This window comes from Aethalodelphis obliquidens, unplaced genomic scaffold, assembly GCF_003676395.1.
Source record: "Aethalodelphis obliquidens isolate GAN/ISIS:26980383/991018 unplaced genomic scaffold, ASM367639v1 scaffold7, whole genome shotgun sequence".
Classification (NCBI taxonomy): domain Eukaryota; kingdom Metazoa; phylum Chordata; class Mammalia; order Artiodactyla; family Delphinidae; genus Aethalodelphis; species Aethalodelphis obliquidens.
In genome coordinates, this window is record NW_020837951.1 from 34,807,697 (window position 1) to 34,826,310 (window position 18,614).

The 18,614-nt window shown below is 41.4% G+C and overlaps 1 protein-coding gene across 1 annotated transcript; it reads right to left on the reverse strand.

Moving 5' to 3' along the window:
- Positions 1 to 402: 402 nt before the first annotated feature.
- TRMT10B (tRNA methyltransferase 10B) lies at positions 403 to 14,169 on the reverse strand. The gene is made up of 9 exons (XM_027105469.1): positions 14,118 to 14,169; positions 10,674 to 10,876; positions 9,986 to 10,094; positions 9,240 to 9,364; positions 7,018 to 7,170; positions 5,779 to 5,857; positions 5,061 to 5,128; positions 1,781 to 1,904; positions 403 to 1,182 (listed from the first exon to the last, which is right to left on the reverse strand). The coding sequence occupies exons 2-9, from the start codon at positions 10,857 to 10,859 to the stop codon at positions 1,076 to 1,078; spliced, it is 951 nt and encodes a 316-aa protein (XP_026961270.1). The 5' UTR covers positions 10,860 to 10,876; positions 14,118 to 14,169; the 3' UTR covers positions 403 to 1,075.
- Positions 14,170 to 18,614: the final 4,445 nt, after the last annotated feature.

Below are 18,614 nucleotides of genomic sequence, written 5' to 3' on the forward strand. Positions count from 1 at the left end.
ATAGAACTCATTCAATATGTTGATAAAGACCAAGCAGCATTATATATTCCTAAAGATGTTTCCTGAAGACTGGGCCATTTTTAAGTAGTAAACTGATATAATTTATCAAGTGATCATAGCTGTTGAGGGAATAAATTGTGAAGGGGAGGGGACAGAGCACAGAAGCAACCTTTTGGCTCTTTTGAGATATAGAATACATTTTCTGAATTTGCTAGCAGTTTAGTTACCAAGTTTACTAACCCAAACTGGCCAGAGTAACTGAAGCAACTCTACCTGACTAGGACACGAGAAAAGATCACCGAGATTTAGGTTACCTAACATGCTTGTGTCAGATGCAATGTATTTTCTGGCTCTTTTCAAGTTAGACTTATCAATACTGTGTTTTTGCTTTTCATTTTGACCTGTTAATCACAAGTATATATGAAGAATCTAGTTTGCACAAGGCTCAGAAGGATACAAAGGTACTCCCACAAATTGTTAGGAGACTACTTGTTCAGAAGAGAGAAGCCCTCCACGCTCATACTCAGAATAGGGGAGACAGAGTAGGAGCCATAGATGGAAAAAAGTGCTATGGGGGGGCTTAAAGCAGGGCTAGGTTAGGAAAGGCTGATCCTGCAAAGCCTATGTACAACATATTACCTGAGTTGGGGAAAATCAGCATAATCGAGATGGCTGGAGAAAGTCATACAACTTTATGATGCCCGTGTAATGAAAATTAGACTCAATAGAATAATACTTACTTGATTATTTAAGCTATCTCTAAAGAGTAGGTATTTCACAAATAGATGTACAGAAGATGAATTAACACATCCAAAGCCATGTAGTTTTAGGGCTAATTCATTATTATGTAAACTTTTTAGTTAGTCAACATATATCTGGGCACTTCCTGTGAGCCAGGCACTACGGGAGATACAAAAGAGCATAAAATATGGTCCCTGTTAGTAACTCCTATCCCAGTGAAGAGCCAAGATGTCAAGTAAAGGCAAATGAGTACCACCACCATCCTCTGATCTGTTCTTTGGTCAAGGCAACTCCAGCAACTTCACCTCCTGCAGCTGCAATCTTAGGCTGTCCATCATTCCACTGAGTTCTGAAGAGTATAGCCTTTTCTGGAAGAAACTCCTTTCTTCAATGCTTCAGGCCAGTTTTGAGTCTCAAAGTAAGTGGACAGGATATCAAACACTGTTAGAAAGGTAAACAGAAAACATAGTGACCATACAGAAGAAAAAGAGAACTAGTAAATGACTAATGAGGAAAGAAGTGTTCTGGAATATTTTATTCAACAAACTTACTCTACCACACACGGTACTAGATCCTGGGGAGACAGAGGCAAAGACACAGGCCCTGCTTACCTACAAGGACCTCAGCCTACACTGAGAGATACAGGCCTGTGAATGGACAATGCTGCAACAGAGAGGAACACAGTACAATGGGAACAAAACAAGCCCTGATGTGGCCTGGGATGTGGAGGGGAGCAGCCAAGATGCCTGTGAACTGAATCCTGAAGGACAAATAGGAATTCACTGTTCAATGATAGATTGAAGGCATGGCATTCTAGGACAAGGGAACAATTTCAACTATCTTTAACATAGTTGGGAACCAGGAAGAAAATGAAAACTGCCTCTGAGAGGCCAGAATACATGTCACAAAGTACATACAGTAAAGTCCAAGCATATCAGTCACAGGGGAGACTGCTTCAGGGGCCGTTTATACTGAAACACAATGCAAAGAAGCAGCATCAGAACTAATACACGTTAAGCACGGGCCATGTGAGCAGTACCTTGATTGATGGCCAGTATCTCTGAATGATAGTTCTTCCCATTCTGGCGTCTGATCATGTATTCCTGGATTGGTAAGCGAGCAGTCTTGACAGAGTGTTCTTGGGCCTTTTGAAATGTCACCTTCTGTAAATCACAAATATTTTTCTTATAAAAATAATACACAAAAATAGTCTCATTGTAATATGCAGAGCAAACTGTAAGAATCCTCATGTACCACCACCCCAATTTCCATCTGTAATCATAATTAAATGATAAGTGTATTAAAATTAAGTAGCCTATGGTAGAATGGAAGAAAATGTAGATAAGGAAAAATGGCTTGTGCAGCAACACCTCACTTATTTGGGCTTCATTTATCTGCTGGCTTCCACTCACTGCTACTTACAACCAAGAAGGAAATAAGTAAAAAGAGGCACATCTGCAGCCACAATCTGCATCCAAAAATCCAAGCCGTCTAACCAATGAGAGAACACTCCTGGCCCTAACTCAGTAAGACCCAATTCTGGACATCTGGAGTTTTCAGTCATAGCCAATTGGCAGCAGCAAATTAGAAATAAGGGAGACAGGATTCAAGTCAGGTATACCACCAGCAACAAGACAGCGTTAAGGTATGACAGCATATAGCCCAATGAAAAGGAAAGGCTCTGAAAACTACAAAAAGAAGGCAGAACTCAAAAAATCCAACAATCTGAGGCCATTTAGTGTCAGAGTACAGTAACTAATATCCCTTTAAAGATGTCCCTGAGTCATGGACTGAACTTTAAATTATACTCACTACCTGGTAAGAAGCTCTGGGAAGGTCATCTAACTATTTGTAATTTCAGGATTAAAGGTTTAGATTACTGAGAAAATTAGCATACTTAGGTTTGGAAGGGACCTCGGTAGTTAACTATTCCACTCCAACCACCCATCCAATGTTTGTCTATCCTCTATGAACTTTCCCAGATGGCCTCTGGCTTTAAATGGACAACTCTTGTGACAGGGAGTTCATGCATCCTAGGGTAACCCATTTCAATTTTGATAGCAGCAGTTAATAGGAAATCTTCTTGATATTGAGGCAAATTTTCTATTTTCCCTGAGACTTCCAGTCATCTGTCCTAGTTCTGTTCCCCCAAGGCCACACCAGGCAAGTAAAATGGCCCTTCCACAAGACAGCCATTCAGACACTTGAAGGCAGGGATCATGCCCTATGAATCCTCTCATCTCCAGACTGACAACCTCAGTTCTGTTGACCTTTCCTTGACTATGATTTAGTTTTGAGTCCCTGCATTATTCAGGTCAACCTCTTCTGAACTTGTTCTAGCTTGTCAATGTCTATTCATTTACTGTCCCATATTGACTGGCCACTGTGAGTATGGTCTAACCAACTAGAACAGTGTGAAGCAGGCCTAGCACCTTCTTTGTTCTGACACTGGACTACCTGCCTCTCAGATTCACATGAAACACAATTCCGAAAGAGGACATCCAAAAATGTTTTAAGTGATGCAATTCAGATGGGATAAAGGTACAGCTACTTAAAGGACTTCTTTGAAGGATAACACTCCTTTGCATATATGAGCTATGATTATGTTTTAAGTCTATTCCTTTATAATCACTCTGAACTGAAGTACAGAATTCAAAGTTAGTAGGAAACTTGGATGCTGCCCTGAAGGAGTTTATAGTCTAGTTTCTGTTCTCTGAACATTTAAAGATAAAATGACTCCCCTTGAAGAAATCTTGTTCTTAGCATATTTCTGTGAAGAAGCCAAACTCTTAAGTAACAACTAAACAAATCTTTGTGCCAGTTATTTTTCAGTTTAAATGTTGGTGGAAAATAAAAAGAGGACAGTGTGTTAAATTTGCACATCTATAGATCATACACTGCTCACTGGCCCTCTAGAATTGTCTGCTTCAAAAAAGGGGATGTCACTCTGCTGTGGAAGACTGTATTTGGTTGTTATGTCTCTTTAATCTCTTTTAACCTTAAATAGCCCCTATGACTATTTCAGTTTTCATTACATTGACTTTTTTGAAAGTCTGGTCCAGGTGTCTTGTAGAATGTCTCACATCCTGGATCTGTTTATGATTAAATTCAGTTTAAACATTTTCTAATAAGAATACTTCACAGGTAAGATTCCATCACATCAGGAGGCACATGTCACTATTGGTGATTCTAAGTTTGATCATTTGTTAAGATAGGGACCTCCAGATCACTTTATTGTAATGGTACACTTCTGTGGGCTGGTACTTCGAGACCACTTGCAATAGTCAGTTCCCTCACAACCTTTCATTCAGTCAATTCCCTGAATCAATGATTACACTGAGAGTGACAAAATGATGATTTCTCAATTCTATTATGCATTTCTCATTTATTAACTGGCATTCTTTAGAGCTCTCTCCTCCCCCACCTCCTGCCCATTTTTTAGATTATCACTATGGAGTCATGGAACTCTTTTTTAGAATAAATGCAATTCAGTTAAGTATCATCTGTGTCAAATATGTGTATGTATCTCATATATACATGAAAAAATATACTCACATATATGAAAAATATATGTATATAAAATATACCCATAAACACATACTTGTGTGATCACAGACTATATCAAGAGGGATACACAAGAAAACCATGGTTGCCTCATGCAGCAGATACTGGGTGACAAGGATGAGAGGCAGACTTACTTTTCACTGTGCTCCTTTTTATACATTTTAACCATTATATCATTATTTATTAACTATGCAATATGCTAATTAAATATTAAAAAATTATCTCAACAAATATTTGTATAATAGAAATATATTTCAAAACTCCAATTATTCCAATAAAATTCCAATTCAACAAAAGAAATCTGAATGTCCTACTAAGGTAGAGATTATGGGATAAGACTTCTGTCAACAGGGAAGATGGCCTAAGAAGGAACAAACTGCTCTTTCACAAAGAACAAACAGCTGGTAAGAATGCTGAATCAAAGCTTCCTTGGTCAAGATCAGAGTCATCCTTGCAGGACTGAAGAGAGGAGAGAAGAAAGGAGTTCAATAATGGTTATTTATGTAATTACTAAATACTTCCCATTCCAGTCCCTGACTGGATTCTGTCAGGTCAGTGTTGCTGACATTGCTGATGAGAAGAGAGGGAAGTTGGCAAGTAGGAGGGCCAACCTAGGCAGAATAGGCTCTTACTTCCTATTGCCTCTGAGTTTTTAGGCCTTTTGGCCTAAGATTATGACAGGGCAAGGATTTCTTTCTCTAAAAGAAAGTGCCACTTTTCAAAATGCAGTTGTCAGGCCTAAAATGTACACCTACCTTCTGAATGCTTTCGTCCACAAGTCCACCAAGGATGTAAACTTTGTTTAGATCAACATCTTCAAGAGCTAATGAAAAAATGAAGGCCACTGAGGTCAATCTGTTTTATAATTTCTAAATCCAAAGACTGTAAAAGGAAAGAATTATTAATGATAAAAGTAGAAATTTAATGAAATAGAAAACAAAAAGAGAGTAGATTTGCTAATTAGATTTGCTAATTCCCTGGAAAGATCAATTAAATGTCAATTAATTAGACATATCTAATCAAATATGCAGACTCAAATCACCATTAGGATTCAGAAAGGAGGCAAAATGTCAAAGGAAGGTAAAATTGAAGAGAATACTGAGATCAACTTAATACAATAAAATTGAAAATTATGCGAAATAGATGATTTTCTGGGAAAAAAATATTTATCTAACATCAATCTGAGAAGGGTCAATGTGAGGAGGTGACAAGGAAAACTCATGAGGATTACCAGGTAACTCACAAGCTCCAGCTGAGGATGGAGACCCTAAATCTGTGCAGCTCTGTGCACATGGCAGGACAAATATGAAGCATTCAGTGAGGTCTCTGTCCATAAGAGGTGTGCAATTAACGTCCATTCCTTTTTTTTCTTGGATACACCTTGGGTGGCTTTAACAAACTCTGACCCCGGGAATAATGAAATAAAGGGCTGGATGCAATGTGCTACATGAATGCATGCAGTAAAGTACATACCATGTTCTGAGTCAGGAGTCAGGTACACAAGGGTTTCCAGAGGAAATAAACTAAAGCAGTCTTCTTCTGTTATGTCTAGCTGAAAAATGTAAACAATCCAATGTAGTGTGAACTAGGTTAAGACACAGCCCACGCTGCAGTAACTAGTTACAGAGCATGTAGTTTCTATCAGGCATGGCTCCAGGTACATCAAGAGGATACATGTCTGACAACCTGTTCTCAGAAAGTGCCCAGTTGGGTAGCGGAAGTAGAAAGGTACAGACATTCGACCCTACAAAATGAGACAGAAAGTGGTAATGAGGCCCTAAGAGACATACCGGGAGCATGCCCCAGGACTACAGAGAGGGAATGACAACACCAGGGACAATGTTCTAGCAAAGGGAATGCTGGAACTGGGTTTCTGAAGAGGTGAGATTGACACACATACAAAAGGAAGAAGTATTCAAAGTGGAGGAAATCACCTAAGAAAAGCATGAAGACAGGAAAGCAAGGGGACTGAACTACGTGGCTCTTAGAGTGGATCTGTTTGGCTCACATACAGGAATCATAAAACACATACAGAAAAGTAAAGCTGGGAATGGCTGTGTTACAGGAGGGATCATTAAGGTAACAGCAACCACGACTAACTGTGCAGCACCACATAGGGTGCTTTTCACACTCGTTGCCTCAGAGGACCTCTCTGGAGAAGGCCACACTACCCAGTCTCAGCTACATAATGCAAACACACAAGGGCACTTTTAGTGGCACTTCTTAGGCACTGATCTGGATTCTTGCCTGTATGTCAATCACTACATTTAAGAGATCCTAGAGAAAGTATTGAAAGTAACTTAGTACTCCATAAAGCTCATCTTAAATCCATATTACTTCCATAAGGATTCTCTCTTTCCCCCAAAATTCATGTTCCCTAATTCTGCACTACTAAGAACAAGAAAGGAATCATGGCATGTCCCTAAAACATTCCTGGTACATAGTCTAGCATACAATACACTGGATACAAAATACAGCCCTAGATACTGGTAATATTAGTTTGCCAATGCAGTGGAAGGATGAAAATTTTAAAACATAAGAACTGATGAGAGGTTCTAAATTTTTAAAGATTGTAATAGTGAAAACATATAACATATACACATAAACATTTTTTTTTACACTGAAATGTGAAAAAGTAAAAAAAAATTACTATTACCCCCTCCAACCTACTTTTCAGATGACAATCCAAATAATATGCAAAATGAGGCTTACCAGATAACTAGAAAATCCATCATTCATCCTCAAACACTCTTCATACAGGGGACTGTCTGTGGTGAATCCAGTGAGGCAGATCCAAAATGGCCTGTCAGCTTTTTTATTTGAGCCATACAACCTTCGGATCTGTCCAGCCAGTCTACTTAATTCCTTCGAAGAAGTAAGGACAATTTATGGTAGGAACATGCCCACTCTTTCTAAATTCATTATCAACAAATGGTTACTCAGTAAGTTCACTAATACTACTCTGGGAAAGCTCATGAATTCAATGGCCCTTTTACTCCAGGAGTGAGTACATGCATGTATGCACATGTGTTACATCCCATGGTATCACACCTTATAGATGAAACTTAAGGTAATGATACTAGCCCAGAAAACCAAGACCTCTCCCTCCTTCTGGATCTGCTGATATATATGTATATATAAATATATACATATATATATATAAAATTTTTCTTTTAGCTTTTACCTAAAATCTTACCATGTGGGCTTCCCTGGTGGCAGAGTGGTTACGAATCCGCCTGCCAATGCAGGGGACATGGGTTCAAGCCCTGGTCAGGGAAGATCCCACATGCCGTGGAGCAACTAAGCCCGTGCGCCACAACTACTGAGCCTGCATTCTAGATCCTGTGAGCCACAACTACTGAGCCTGTGAGCCACAACTACTGAATCCCACGCCTAGAGCCCGTGCTCCACAACAATAGAAGCCACTGCAATGAGAAGCCGCGCACTGCAATGAAGAGTAGCCCCCGCTCACTGCAACTAGAGAAAGCCTGTGCCCAGCAACGAAGACCCAATGCAGCCAAAAATAAATAAATAAAATAAATAAATTTATATATATAAAAAAATCTTACCATGTGATGGTTACTGTTTATCAAAAAGAGATTAGATTACTGCACAGATGTTTTTATACTCCATCAGTATGTATAAGTATAAGTATACTTGTATACTTATAAACTTATAAACAGTATGTATAAGTATAAGTATAAACTTGGCACCTTCTCCCTAACTTCAGGAGCTGTCATAGGTTTGGAAGTTTTAACTTTCCATTCTGATTTATTAGAGATATCACCCGTATAGAAAGGTAGTTTCACAATCTGGCCTGATTTGGTTCAGTACAGGAAAAAAAAAAAAGCTTTGGATTTGATTTAATCTGATATCTCAATTAATATAAACATTAGAAAATTCTTAGTTGATCTTTTCAGAGGACTATAGTTAGAGGTTCCATGGAAGAATCCTAGATCCTAATTTCTCTGAAAAACATGCAAACACTAGCATGTATAACAGGGACGTTGGAAAACACAGATTTCTTTTGTGGTGTAAGGCCTAAAATCAAGGCCCAATATTGTGTGCCGCTTTGATAGCTGGTGAAAATAAGAGGCCTTGAATGGCCTAACTGCAAGTTCCCCTCCCAATTCTGCTCCCATGGATAAGGTTCACTAGCTAAACAATTTTTTTTTTTTTAATCAAAGGGATTCCTTTGATAAAGGGTTCCTGCTATCCCTGAGTAGTGGGTTTCAATTCTCTGCCAGCCCATGGAATTATTACAGCAAACCAATCACATCTTCCTGTAGGAATCTAATTTCTTGATACTACAAAACCTACCCCCCACGGCCCCTGGTTGTTCATTCTGTTCCCGAGTGCAATCCCATGTGGCCCTGCATGATGTCCAGTGTCATCCTCCCCTCGGGCTGAGTATATGTGACCAATAAACTGCTATAGATCTTATCTGTCCAGTGTCGAGTGTTGTGTGTTCAGCCATCCCCAGAATCATAGGGTGAAAAATCCCTCCTTCACCGACAGGGCAGCTTTTTAAAACACACACATTGTAGAAAGACCTCCCACCAGGTAATCTCCCCACAACATGCAACCAGGCGAATATTCCTCTCCCCGGCAGAAGGCCAAAGATTTCATCTCTGGAGAATTCAACCTGAAAGTCTCCATCTAGACTGGGGATACCATAAGCACAGAGGCAAAGGCAGTGGGCTCAAAACAGAAGATAAAGGAAAAATTTTTAAACTAAACCATATGTCTATTCTCTTCCTGATTCTTTACAACAGCCATCTCAGAACTTAGTAGCCATGTGTAGAAAACTAAACACATCTGCTGGTTTACCAGAGAATCATAGAAGCTGGAGCTGGTCACGTTCTTTGTGAAAGCTGTTCCCACCTGGACCTCCCTCAGGTGAGCAGGAATTCAGAGTTCAGTGGATGTTTTACCTTCTTAGACATGTGGTGGGTCATACTCAAATCGATACAGAGTCTTGGTCCCGAGTGTTTGGCTTCCAAAAGTCTTTCCTTGGTTAAGGATCTCAGAAAACGTTTGCTGTGCTGGGGGTAGATGCCTAGAGTAGAAATATCAGAAAGGAATAAACGTGGAAAAACTGAAAAATGTTATTCAGTAAGAAATAAATCTCCCCAGCCAGGTGAGTAATTTTTGCATATGAAGAGAAACTGGAAGCTCATGCAAGGTATTCATTCATTAGGCAGTTTAGGTATAGCAGAATGGTAAAATGAGTGCTCTGGAGCACACTGCTGGATCGAAGAGTTCAGTTTGTTCATTTATTACCTATATGATCTTGGGCATGTTATTTATTTCTTTGAGCCTCAATCCCTTCACCTAGAAAATGAGGATAATAAAAGTACTTACCCTTATGGTAATCCATGTAAAATTCTTAGCACTGAACCTAGCACATAGTACTGAATAAACATTGGCTGTTGTTGTTATCATTCTTTCTACTTCTGAGCTTATAAACACATACATGCACTAGACAGCTATATTTGAAAGGCAGCCTCAAATGTTGCTCTCTTTGATACTTTGATTCCCAACAAAATAGGCTAATAGGTCCTATCTCCCAGATGTTTGTTTTACTTAAAAACACTATCCCTAACTCTCCTAGGAACAGGCAGATACCAGTTTGCTAAGAAATAAATATAATTACACCAGCAATCTGATTTATTGTTACCTGAATTTTCTACACGATTGGCTTTTCTTCTTTCTTTCTCTTGTCTTCTTTTACTCTTCTTTGCTGCAACTATCTTTTCCCAGTGTCTCTGTTTTCTTTGGACATTTTTCTTATGTTATCCAGAAAACAAAATTGTTTGAGAACTTCATAAGCACCAAAAAGGAAAATGAATATTAGAAACAGTTACTTAATTATTTTTTAAATTTAGATTAAAGTTAGGAGAGAAAAAGGGTATTAGTCTTAAAAACAAAAATGGGAGGGAAGAGATATGGGAACATATGTTTATGTATAACTGATTCACTTTGTTATAAAGCAGAAACTAACACACCATTGTAAAGCAATTATACTCCAATAAAGATGTTAAAAAAAAAAAAAAAGGACTAGATTGCGTTTAGAGAAAGCAGAACCCCAGAAAAGAGATGTGATATGCCCAAGGTCACAGTAAATTTATTAGGGACAGGGTTGAGATTTCCTGACCCTTCTGAGGTGTACAAAAATTCCTCTTAAGTTTACTTACTTTTTCTATGACTCAAATGGAACTGAAACTTTAAGCCAGGAAACTCATCCCTCGGAATACACCTAACTCATTCCCAGTCTTTTTTTTACCAATATCTATCCTTAGAACAGGGGTCTCTGGAACATTCCATCGTCTCAAAGCCCATGACCATAAACAATCCATTCCACTCACCGAGCGCCACACTGCATTGCTTGTAGGCAGGGTCATCTCCTCTCGATGCTCACATTCCACGTCAATCTGTAGAAGCTGGAAGCTTTCAGAGATGCCATCTTCACCTGTGTCCTCTAGGGTGACTTCTTGCTCCTGCAGCACGTGTGACTCTGTTTTCTGAGAGCTCCCTTCTAACTTCCAGTCCATGTGCTTAGTCCTCTGTCCTTTTCACCCAGATTAGGAAAAGGCACAATTATGTGAGACATTACATTATTTAACTTGCAGAGGTATTTCCCTATATCCAAATGACAAACAGGGTTACTGCATTACTGAAGGAGTAGAAGTGTGTAAAATACTAACACAGATTAACTGAACTGAGAAAAGCATGTGTGTCTTCTAGAGAAATAAGTCAGCACAGAAACCTTTCAGTAGTAAGGAAGCCAAATTCACTTCTTAGAAGACAAGCACAACTCCTGACAACCCCAAGAAATCAAAGATTATTCACTGCTGCAGTGACACAGATAATGAGTTCATTTACTGTATTCTTTGAAATGCACGTGTGAGTTGAGGGCGAGACAGAGATGGCAAAATCCACCTATCCCATTATGTTTCTGTTTATTTTCAAAACCATTCCTTTAGCAAATATTTACTGAGCACCTACTCTATGCAAAGTCCTGTACTAGAAACATCCTGGGAGGTTCACAGCTAGCCAAAAATTATGGTGAAGAGTGGCCCAAAACCAACCAAGAATTCTAGGTTGCACACATTCCCTCCCCCAACTCAGTATCACTGCAGCAGAAAGCCACAGTCATAGTGGAAACGGCTAATATCCATCAGAAGTGCCGAGGTAGAAAAAAATGAAGAACCATTGTTACAACACACTTAACTAATGTAATAATTTCAAAGTGGTGTTCAAAATCCTTGAGGAAGATATGACTAAGAAGTGTTCTAGTCTACAGCTAAGTGTCACAAAGAATGGTATAACCATTGCTCATGGCTGCTCCTCTGAGCCTAGTGTGCTACCTACGTATTAGGAAAAGTGTATCGTTGAAAAAATAAATTATGTAATATGTTCCATGCACATGGTAAAAAGACTTAGTTGTAAGAAAAGTAATGATCAATTCTCTGACCCCTTCCACCTTGGGGGGGGGGGAGCAACACTTGTTAACCAGCTGTTTTTAGTTCTGGTAATTTACTCCTTAACCTGAAATCATATGCTTACACCATTACTTCCTGATTCATCAACTTTCCCTATGAAACACTAAAACTCAAATCACTTTAATTAGCCCCTTTTATTTTTAGCTCTTCTCTTAGTTACCTTGACCTTTAAATTCTTTTGAGGTATAATTTATACACAATAAAATGCCAAGATTTTAAAGGGTGTAGCTCAACAAGTTTGTGTGTTGGGAGGGATGGTGGGGAGAGGTTTGAAGGGGTGGGAAGTGAGGGATGGGAATATACAAGCTCAATGAGTTTTTGACAAGTGCGTAGGGCCTGTATTACCCACACCCCATCAAGATATAGAACATTTCCATCACTCCAGAAAGTTCCCTTCCTTCTGCACTTTCCAAGTCAATCTCCATCCCATTCTCACTGCTTTCCAAATGCAATCATTGCTCTTTTTTCTATAACCATAGATTAGCTGTGCCTTATGTTATTTAAATGGACTCAGTGTGTACTCTTTTGAACTTGGCATTTTGCCCCACAACTTGTTTTTGAGATTCATATATATTGCTTCATGTATCAGTAGTTTGTTCCTTTTTATTGCTGAGCAGTATTCCACACATGAATATACCACAATTTGTTTATTCTCCTGTTGATAGACATTTGAGATTTTTCCAGTTTGTGGCTTTTACGAATAAAGCGGCCAAGAAATTCTCATACAAGCGTTTTTGTGGACATATGTTTTCCTGTCTGTTGGCTAAGTACTAACAGAATTGCTGTGTCATAGGATGGGTGCTATTTAACTCCTAAGAAACTGCCCTCAATTTCCCAGAATGATTGTAACATTACACACTGCTGTCAGCAGTCTGTGAGAGTTCCAGATGGTCTGCATCATCCCCAACATTTGCTGTTGTCAGGGTTCTTAATTTTAACCATTTTTGTGTAGTGGAACCTCACTGTTTTAATTTGCATTTGTTTGATTATTAATGATATTGAGCTTTTTTTTATGCAACTTATTGGTAATTCATAATATATCTCTGTGAGATACCTGTTCAAGTTGATGACATTGAAATTAAAATGGAGTAATAGTTCAGGAATACAAAAATGGGGTTGGGTGGCCATTGAAGATCTGGTCTCAGGCACGGCTGCATCACTGAGAACTTGAACTTTCTCTGAACTGTACCACACCCAAGGACACCATCAGTCATACTCTAACACCAGCCAGCTGCAATATTACAGTCTCAAGGTCTCCCCTTGTAACTATGCAACAATTTCAGACCCCAACCAATCCTTACTTAATAAGCACCCTTACTTCTTGCCACCTCCAATTATAATTATTGATAAATAACTCATGTAACTAACTGTAACCTTGCAGTTTTTGCCTTTATAAGCTTGCCTCATTTTGTAGCCTGGAGGAACACAATTCAAGTGCTTCTTGAATCTGTGTCTCCCATGCTATAGTCCTCAATGTGGCTAGAATAAAACTCTCTTCTATTCCTAGTATAGATTGTTTACTGATTATTTGTCTGGACACTTACAATGGCCTATATTGATAATTAATGATCATCCATTGTTCTCTGCACTATCTGGTCTACTTGCTGTTGCTGTTCCTTAAACATACCAAGGATGTTCCCACCTTAGCGCCTTTGCACTTGCTGGTCTTTCTACCTCAATCCTCTTCTCCTAGATAATTATATGACTACCTTCCTCACTTCATTCAGATTTTCATTAACCAACATGGAACACTTTTTACTTATTTTTTTTTGTCTGAATTTTCCCCTTCCTATAATGTAAGCAAGTGTTCTGTTTGCTTCATTCACTACATCCTCAGTGCCTGGCAACGAGCTTCGTACATAACAGACGCTCAATAAAGACTTGCTGAATTAATAAATCCTCCACTCCACCATCTCTGCGTTGACAGAGGCCTCAGAACTTTTTTCTAACCCAAGTCCCACCTGATGAGCATATCCCTGGGCGCTAAGTGATGGAGACTTCTCTCATCTCCTCGTTCTAAGTTTTAGCCACCAAAGCCGGCTCCACTCCTCGGTCACCTTCAGCACTAGAACACCCTGACCCCAATCTCGAGTGTTCACCGCGTGCAGGCCCAGTCTGGTCCATAAGCTGCGAGTACGACGGGAAGCAGGAAGGAACAGCGCCAAGAAGGTGGGGGACATGAGGCCACACGACTGCTGGGCGGGCGCCTGCTCCCCAGGCGCCTGTCTGCCCTGCCCGCGAACGAGGCGGCATTCCCAGGCCGGACCCCCAGCCCCCACCCCTGCCGGCAACGAGGCCCCGGCGTACCTGAACCCGTCACCTCACGCAGCAGCAGAGAAACCCACCAAGCCCCACCTCCGACTTCACTTCCGGTTCCTGCCCCTCTCCGAGTAGCATTCTGGGAGTTGTCGTTTTCAGCCTAGCGGCTGTGTGTTCCGCGAAGACTTGGGCTTCGGCTGCCGTGCCCACGGTAGTACTAAGGAGCTGCGTCCCGCCAGAAGGTTGCCGCGCCTCACTGAGCCTCCGTTTCCTCGCATGTTAGCTGGGCATACAATCCCAGCCGCTCGCCGACCTCACAGGGCTGCTGCAGGTGACCAGGCGCTTTGATGGCTGTCAAGGGCTGGACACGACGAAGGTGGGCTGAAACCAGACTCGAACCACCCCTCATCTCGCAACCTGGGGGCCTTGCCTTCCCCTGGTCTCCCTGGGCTTCCCCACAACCAGAAGAGCCCACGAGCTGACATAGTTCCCCTCACCACTAGCTGGCCATCCAGGATCATAACAGATATCCCGGCTTGGGCAGATCACGAATTAGTCTAGCCTCTGGCCACTCTCCCTCCTCTTTCTCGCCTCACAAATCCACGGGGAAACTTGAGTCTCAGAGACCTGAAGCGACTTGTCCAAGCCTTGGCCTGATAAAAGCTATCAACCACTCTTCCCTTTATTCCTGCAGTCCTAGGGGTCTCATGCTTTCGAGAGACCCTACCACGAATGAGCCTGAAACACCTCCTGCCCAAGAAACCACAGCCTTGTTGGATCCGTCCTTGGCCTCACGGTTTCCCCTCAGGACTTTTCTTTCCACAGTTTCTCCAGCACCTCCCACCCCATCCCCAGTCCATGCTTTAACCCATCCTTTATAATCTGCTACTGGAGCATCTTGTAAAATACTAAAACTAAACATGCTTTCTTCCTCAAAGGGCTTTTTCGGAAACCCAGCTGTCTTCTCTGCTCAGAAGCTGGCCTTGGCTTTCCACTCAGCAGGACTTGCAAAGTGGCTCAGATGGTCTTCAGTTGCTCCCACCACACCTTCCAGTCCCTGCACCTTGCACTCAGCTGTACCGAATACCTTTCCTCCCTCCCTGCCACTGCTCTGGTGTCTCTTCACTTTTCAATGAGCTCATGAAGCTCATTCAAAAGTGGGGCTTTTCCCCACAGAAAGGCCACCTAGCTGGTATCACTGCCCAGCCCCCTCCGGCATCCATCCATTTGCCGAATGATTATGTGTCTCCCTTACTCCAAACCCCTCAGTGGTTTCCCATTGTAATTGGATGTAAAATCTAACCTCCCCAAGGCCTTGCATGGCCTGGTTCCTGGCTGACCCTCCGACCTCATCTATCACTCTTCCTCCAGCTTGCTGTGTTCCAGTCACACCCATCTTCTTGAAATGCTTTAAACACAACAAAAGCCTTTGCAGTTACTGTTCCCTTTTCTCTCACTTTTTACCTGGCTGGCTCCTTCTTACCCTTTAAGCTTCTGCTTAAACCTTCCCTCTTCAGAGAGGGCTTTACTGACCACCCCGCGCCCCCAGGGAAGATTGGCTCATCCCAGCCCCATCTTGGCACTCTTCATTTTCTTTATTTCAATCTTCACCTATCAGTAATCTTTTTTTTTTTTCTATGTCTTCCCTGCTGATTATAAGTTCCTCGAGGGGACCTACATCTATCATGTTAGTGATTGTATTCCCGGTGCCAATGCACAGTAAATATTTGTCAACAGGATAAACAAACAAGTGATTTTTCTCCCTTCTTGAGAAAAACTTACCTTCCTATCTACCAAAATCAGAACCTGACACACAATAGCTACTCAATCAATACTTTAAAAAAAAAAAAAACTACTTTATTTTTATAAATTTATTTATTTATTTATTTTTGGCTGTGTTGGGTCTTCCTTGCTGCGTGTGGGTTTTCTCTAGTTGCAGAGAGCAGGGGCTACTCTTCCTTGCGGTGTGCGGGCTTCTCATCGTGGTGGCTTCCCTTGTTGCGGAGCACGGGCTCTAGGCGCGCGGGCTTCAGTAGTTGTGGCACACAGGCTCAGTAGTTGTGGATCATGGGCTCTAGAGCGCAGGCTCAGTAGTTGTGGTGCACGGGCTTAGTTGCTCCATGGCATGTGGGATCTTCCCAGATCAGGGCTCGAACCCGTGTCCCCTGCACTGGCAGGCGGATTCTTAACCACTGCGCCACCAGGGAAGTCCCCAGTCAACACTTCTTGACATACTAGTTCTAATTAATGCTGCCTCCTACAGGAAGCCTTCCCTGATCACCACTCCCCCCAACACCCCCAAACTACTTCTCTCCTCTGAGCTCTTACAGCACCTTATCTGTTCTCTTTGGTAGTCCTGAGCACACCATGCCTTAGGTAGGTCTCTATCTCTACATGTCATCTTACCTCTCGGACCAGGAGCCCTTGCAGATAAGATTCTCACCCAACTATTTACATCCATAATCCTACATCAGGCACCCTGGCATGGGTGTACCATAAATGTTTGTTTAAAGAAATAAATCCGCCAATATGTTGGTGGGTGGAAAAATGAAGGAGTGTAAATATCCAGTCGTTTCTCAGTCATTAAACAATTGATTCTTGTGTTGGGGAGTAGGCAGTCCTGTCCTGCTCTCATGTAGGGAGCTGTGTATCTCAGAGAAAGTGCTAAACATGGCAAACCCCCTGTACTTTGCTTCTCAACAAGCAATGAGGGGTTGCTTCAGAACTTCTGGGACCTAGTACACCTCATGGAGGCTCAGAGCAAAAATGCCGGCTCCATACAGTAGCAACCCAAGGAAGCTAATGGATTTGAGGGGAGAGGAAGCAAAGGAAGAAGGAAACAAAACATCTGAGTGCCTGTGCCTGAGGCTTCCCAGTCTCCATCCTGCCTTCCATGCGAATTTATTTCTCACAATAATGCTGAATGTGTATTATATAACAATCTCTAGTTTGGGGTGTTGTGTTGATAAGAAAATGTATTCAAGTTATCCAAATAAGGCATCTGGCACATTGTAGGCCATCACAAAATGAGACTAGTGTTATTTCCTTTTGTCATTTGGGGAAAATGAGGCTCAGAGAAGCACCTATAACAACACTGCCAGGATTCAAGCTCTGATTGCGTTGAAGTCCTGAGCTCCTTCCCTAAGCTTGTGAACACAGTAAAAGTATTCAAGTCCTGTTTAGCATCATACAATTTTTAGTATTTGGGTGTACTATTGTTCCTATTTTCCATTGTCATGAAATCACTTTAAATCTGTTTTCAAGAGCCTTATTTAAATTTTATTCAAAGTATTCTGTGAAAAGAAACAGGCCTTTAAGAAAATAGATCTTTTCCTGGCACTAGTACTGGTTAACTGGCTACTAAGTAACTGGTAACAGGGGATGGGTAGATTCTCTTCTCTTCTCCCCAAATATTGCTTTCCTTCTGATTGGCAAGAGCTTGGGTATGTCACTTAACACCCTCACCTTTGCCCTGCTTTTGCTGGGTGAAGGAGAGAAATTAGGGAACTTTAGAGGAGACAAATTGCAGAGGAAGCACTGAGCCCACAACTGATCAGGAGCCCCAGAAGGACCCCTTGAGTAAACTCTGATAGCCCAAAGTGAGCGTCTAAACCACCTTTTGCCTGGACAGAAAAGCCAGGGGAAAAAGACCTCCCAAGGCTGTCTTCAGGTCAGTTTTCCTGGAATCTGAAAACAAAATGCAAGGAAGGGTTTCATACTAGGAGAAGAATCCATAAACTTTGGGGATTATTACTAACTTTTTTTGAGTATTTACTAGATTTCTACCCTACAAAGCAGGCACTAGTATCCCCAATATTCAGAAGAGAAAACCAAAGCACTGAGAGGTTAAGTAGCATGTCCGACCAACGTCCCACCAAGATTAACAGGGATTAAATGGCTCTACTGGAATTAGTGAGAAAGGTACTGAATATATTTCTTTTGCTCTAATATTATTCTTAAAAAGTCAAATCTAGTTCAGAATTTTAATGTTTGCCTTTTTAGGTATTTAAAACGGATAGAGGGTGGAGTCAATTTCAGGTAACTGCACAGAGCACACACCTGGATATGGGGGGCCAGGCAACTAAGGTGCTTACTGCCACCTAGTGGCAACCTATGCTTATCGCAGCGAGGCCGCCAAGAATACCAGGCCTCCAGGCACAGGTGCTGCAAACCAAAACTTGTGAAGGTGGAATCTATCAAATATCCCAAGTATTCACTCCTATTTGCAGAGGTTATTGCCAAATCAGTGTGATGTGAGAAGTCAAGACAATTTTTCAGTGGCTCCACCTTCCTCCCTCATCCCTGCCTTCTTGGGACAGTTTGTGGCTTCTTGCTTCCACACTCGCAGGGTATGCTCCTCCTAGGGTACACACATTACTGATGGCAATCTGCTTATCTGTACCCACCCAGAGGGGCTGTGAGCATCCTGACCAGGGGCAGAGGCTTGTCTTACTCATCTTTATGAATAAGCCAGTGAATGTTTGTTGAACAAATATGAGCGGATGCTTTTGGCCCAAACTTGTCATCACTCTGTATGATTCAGGC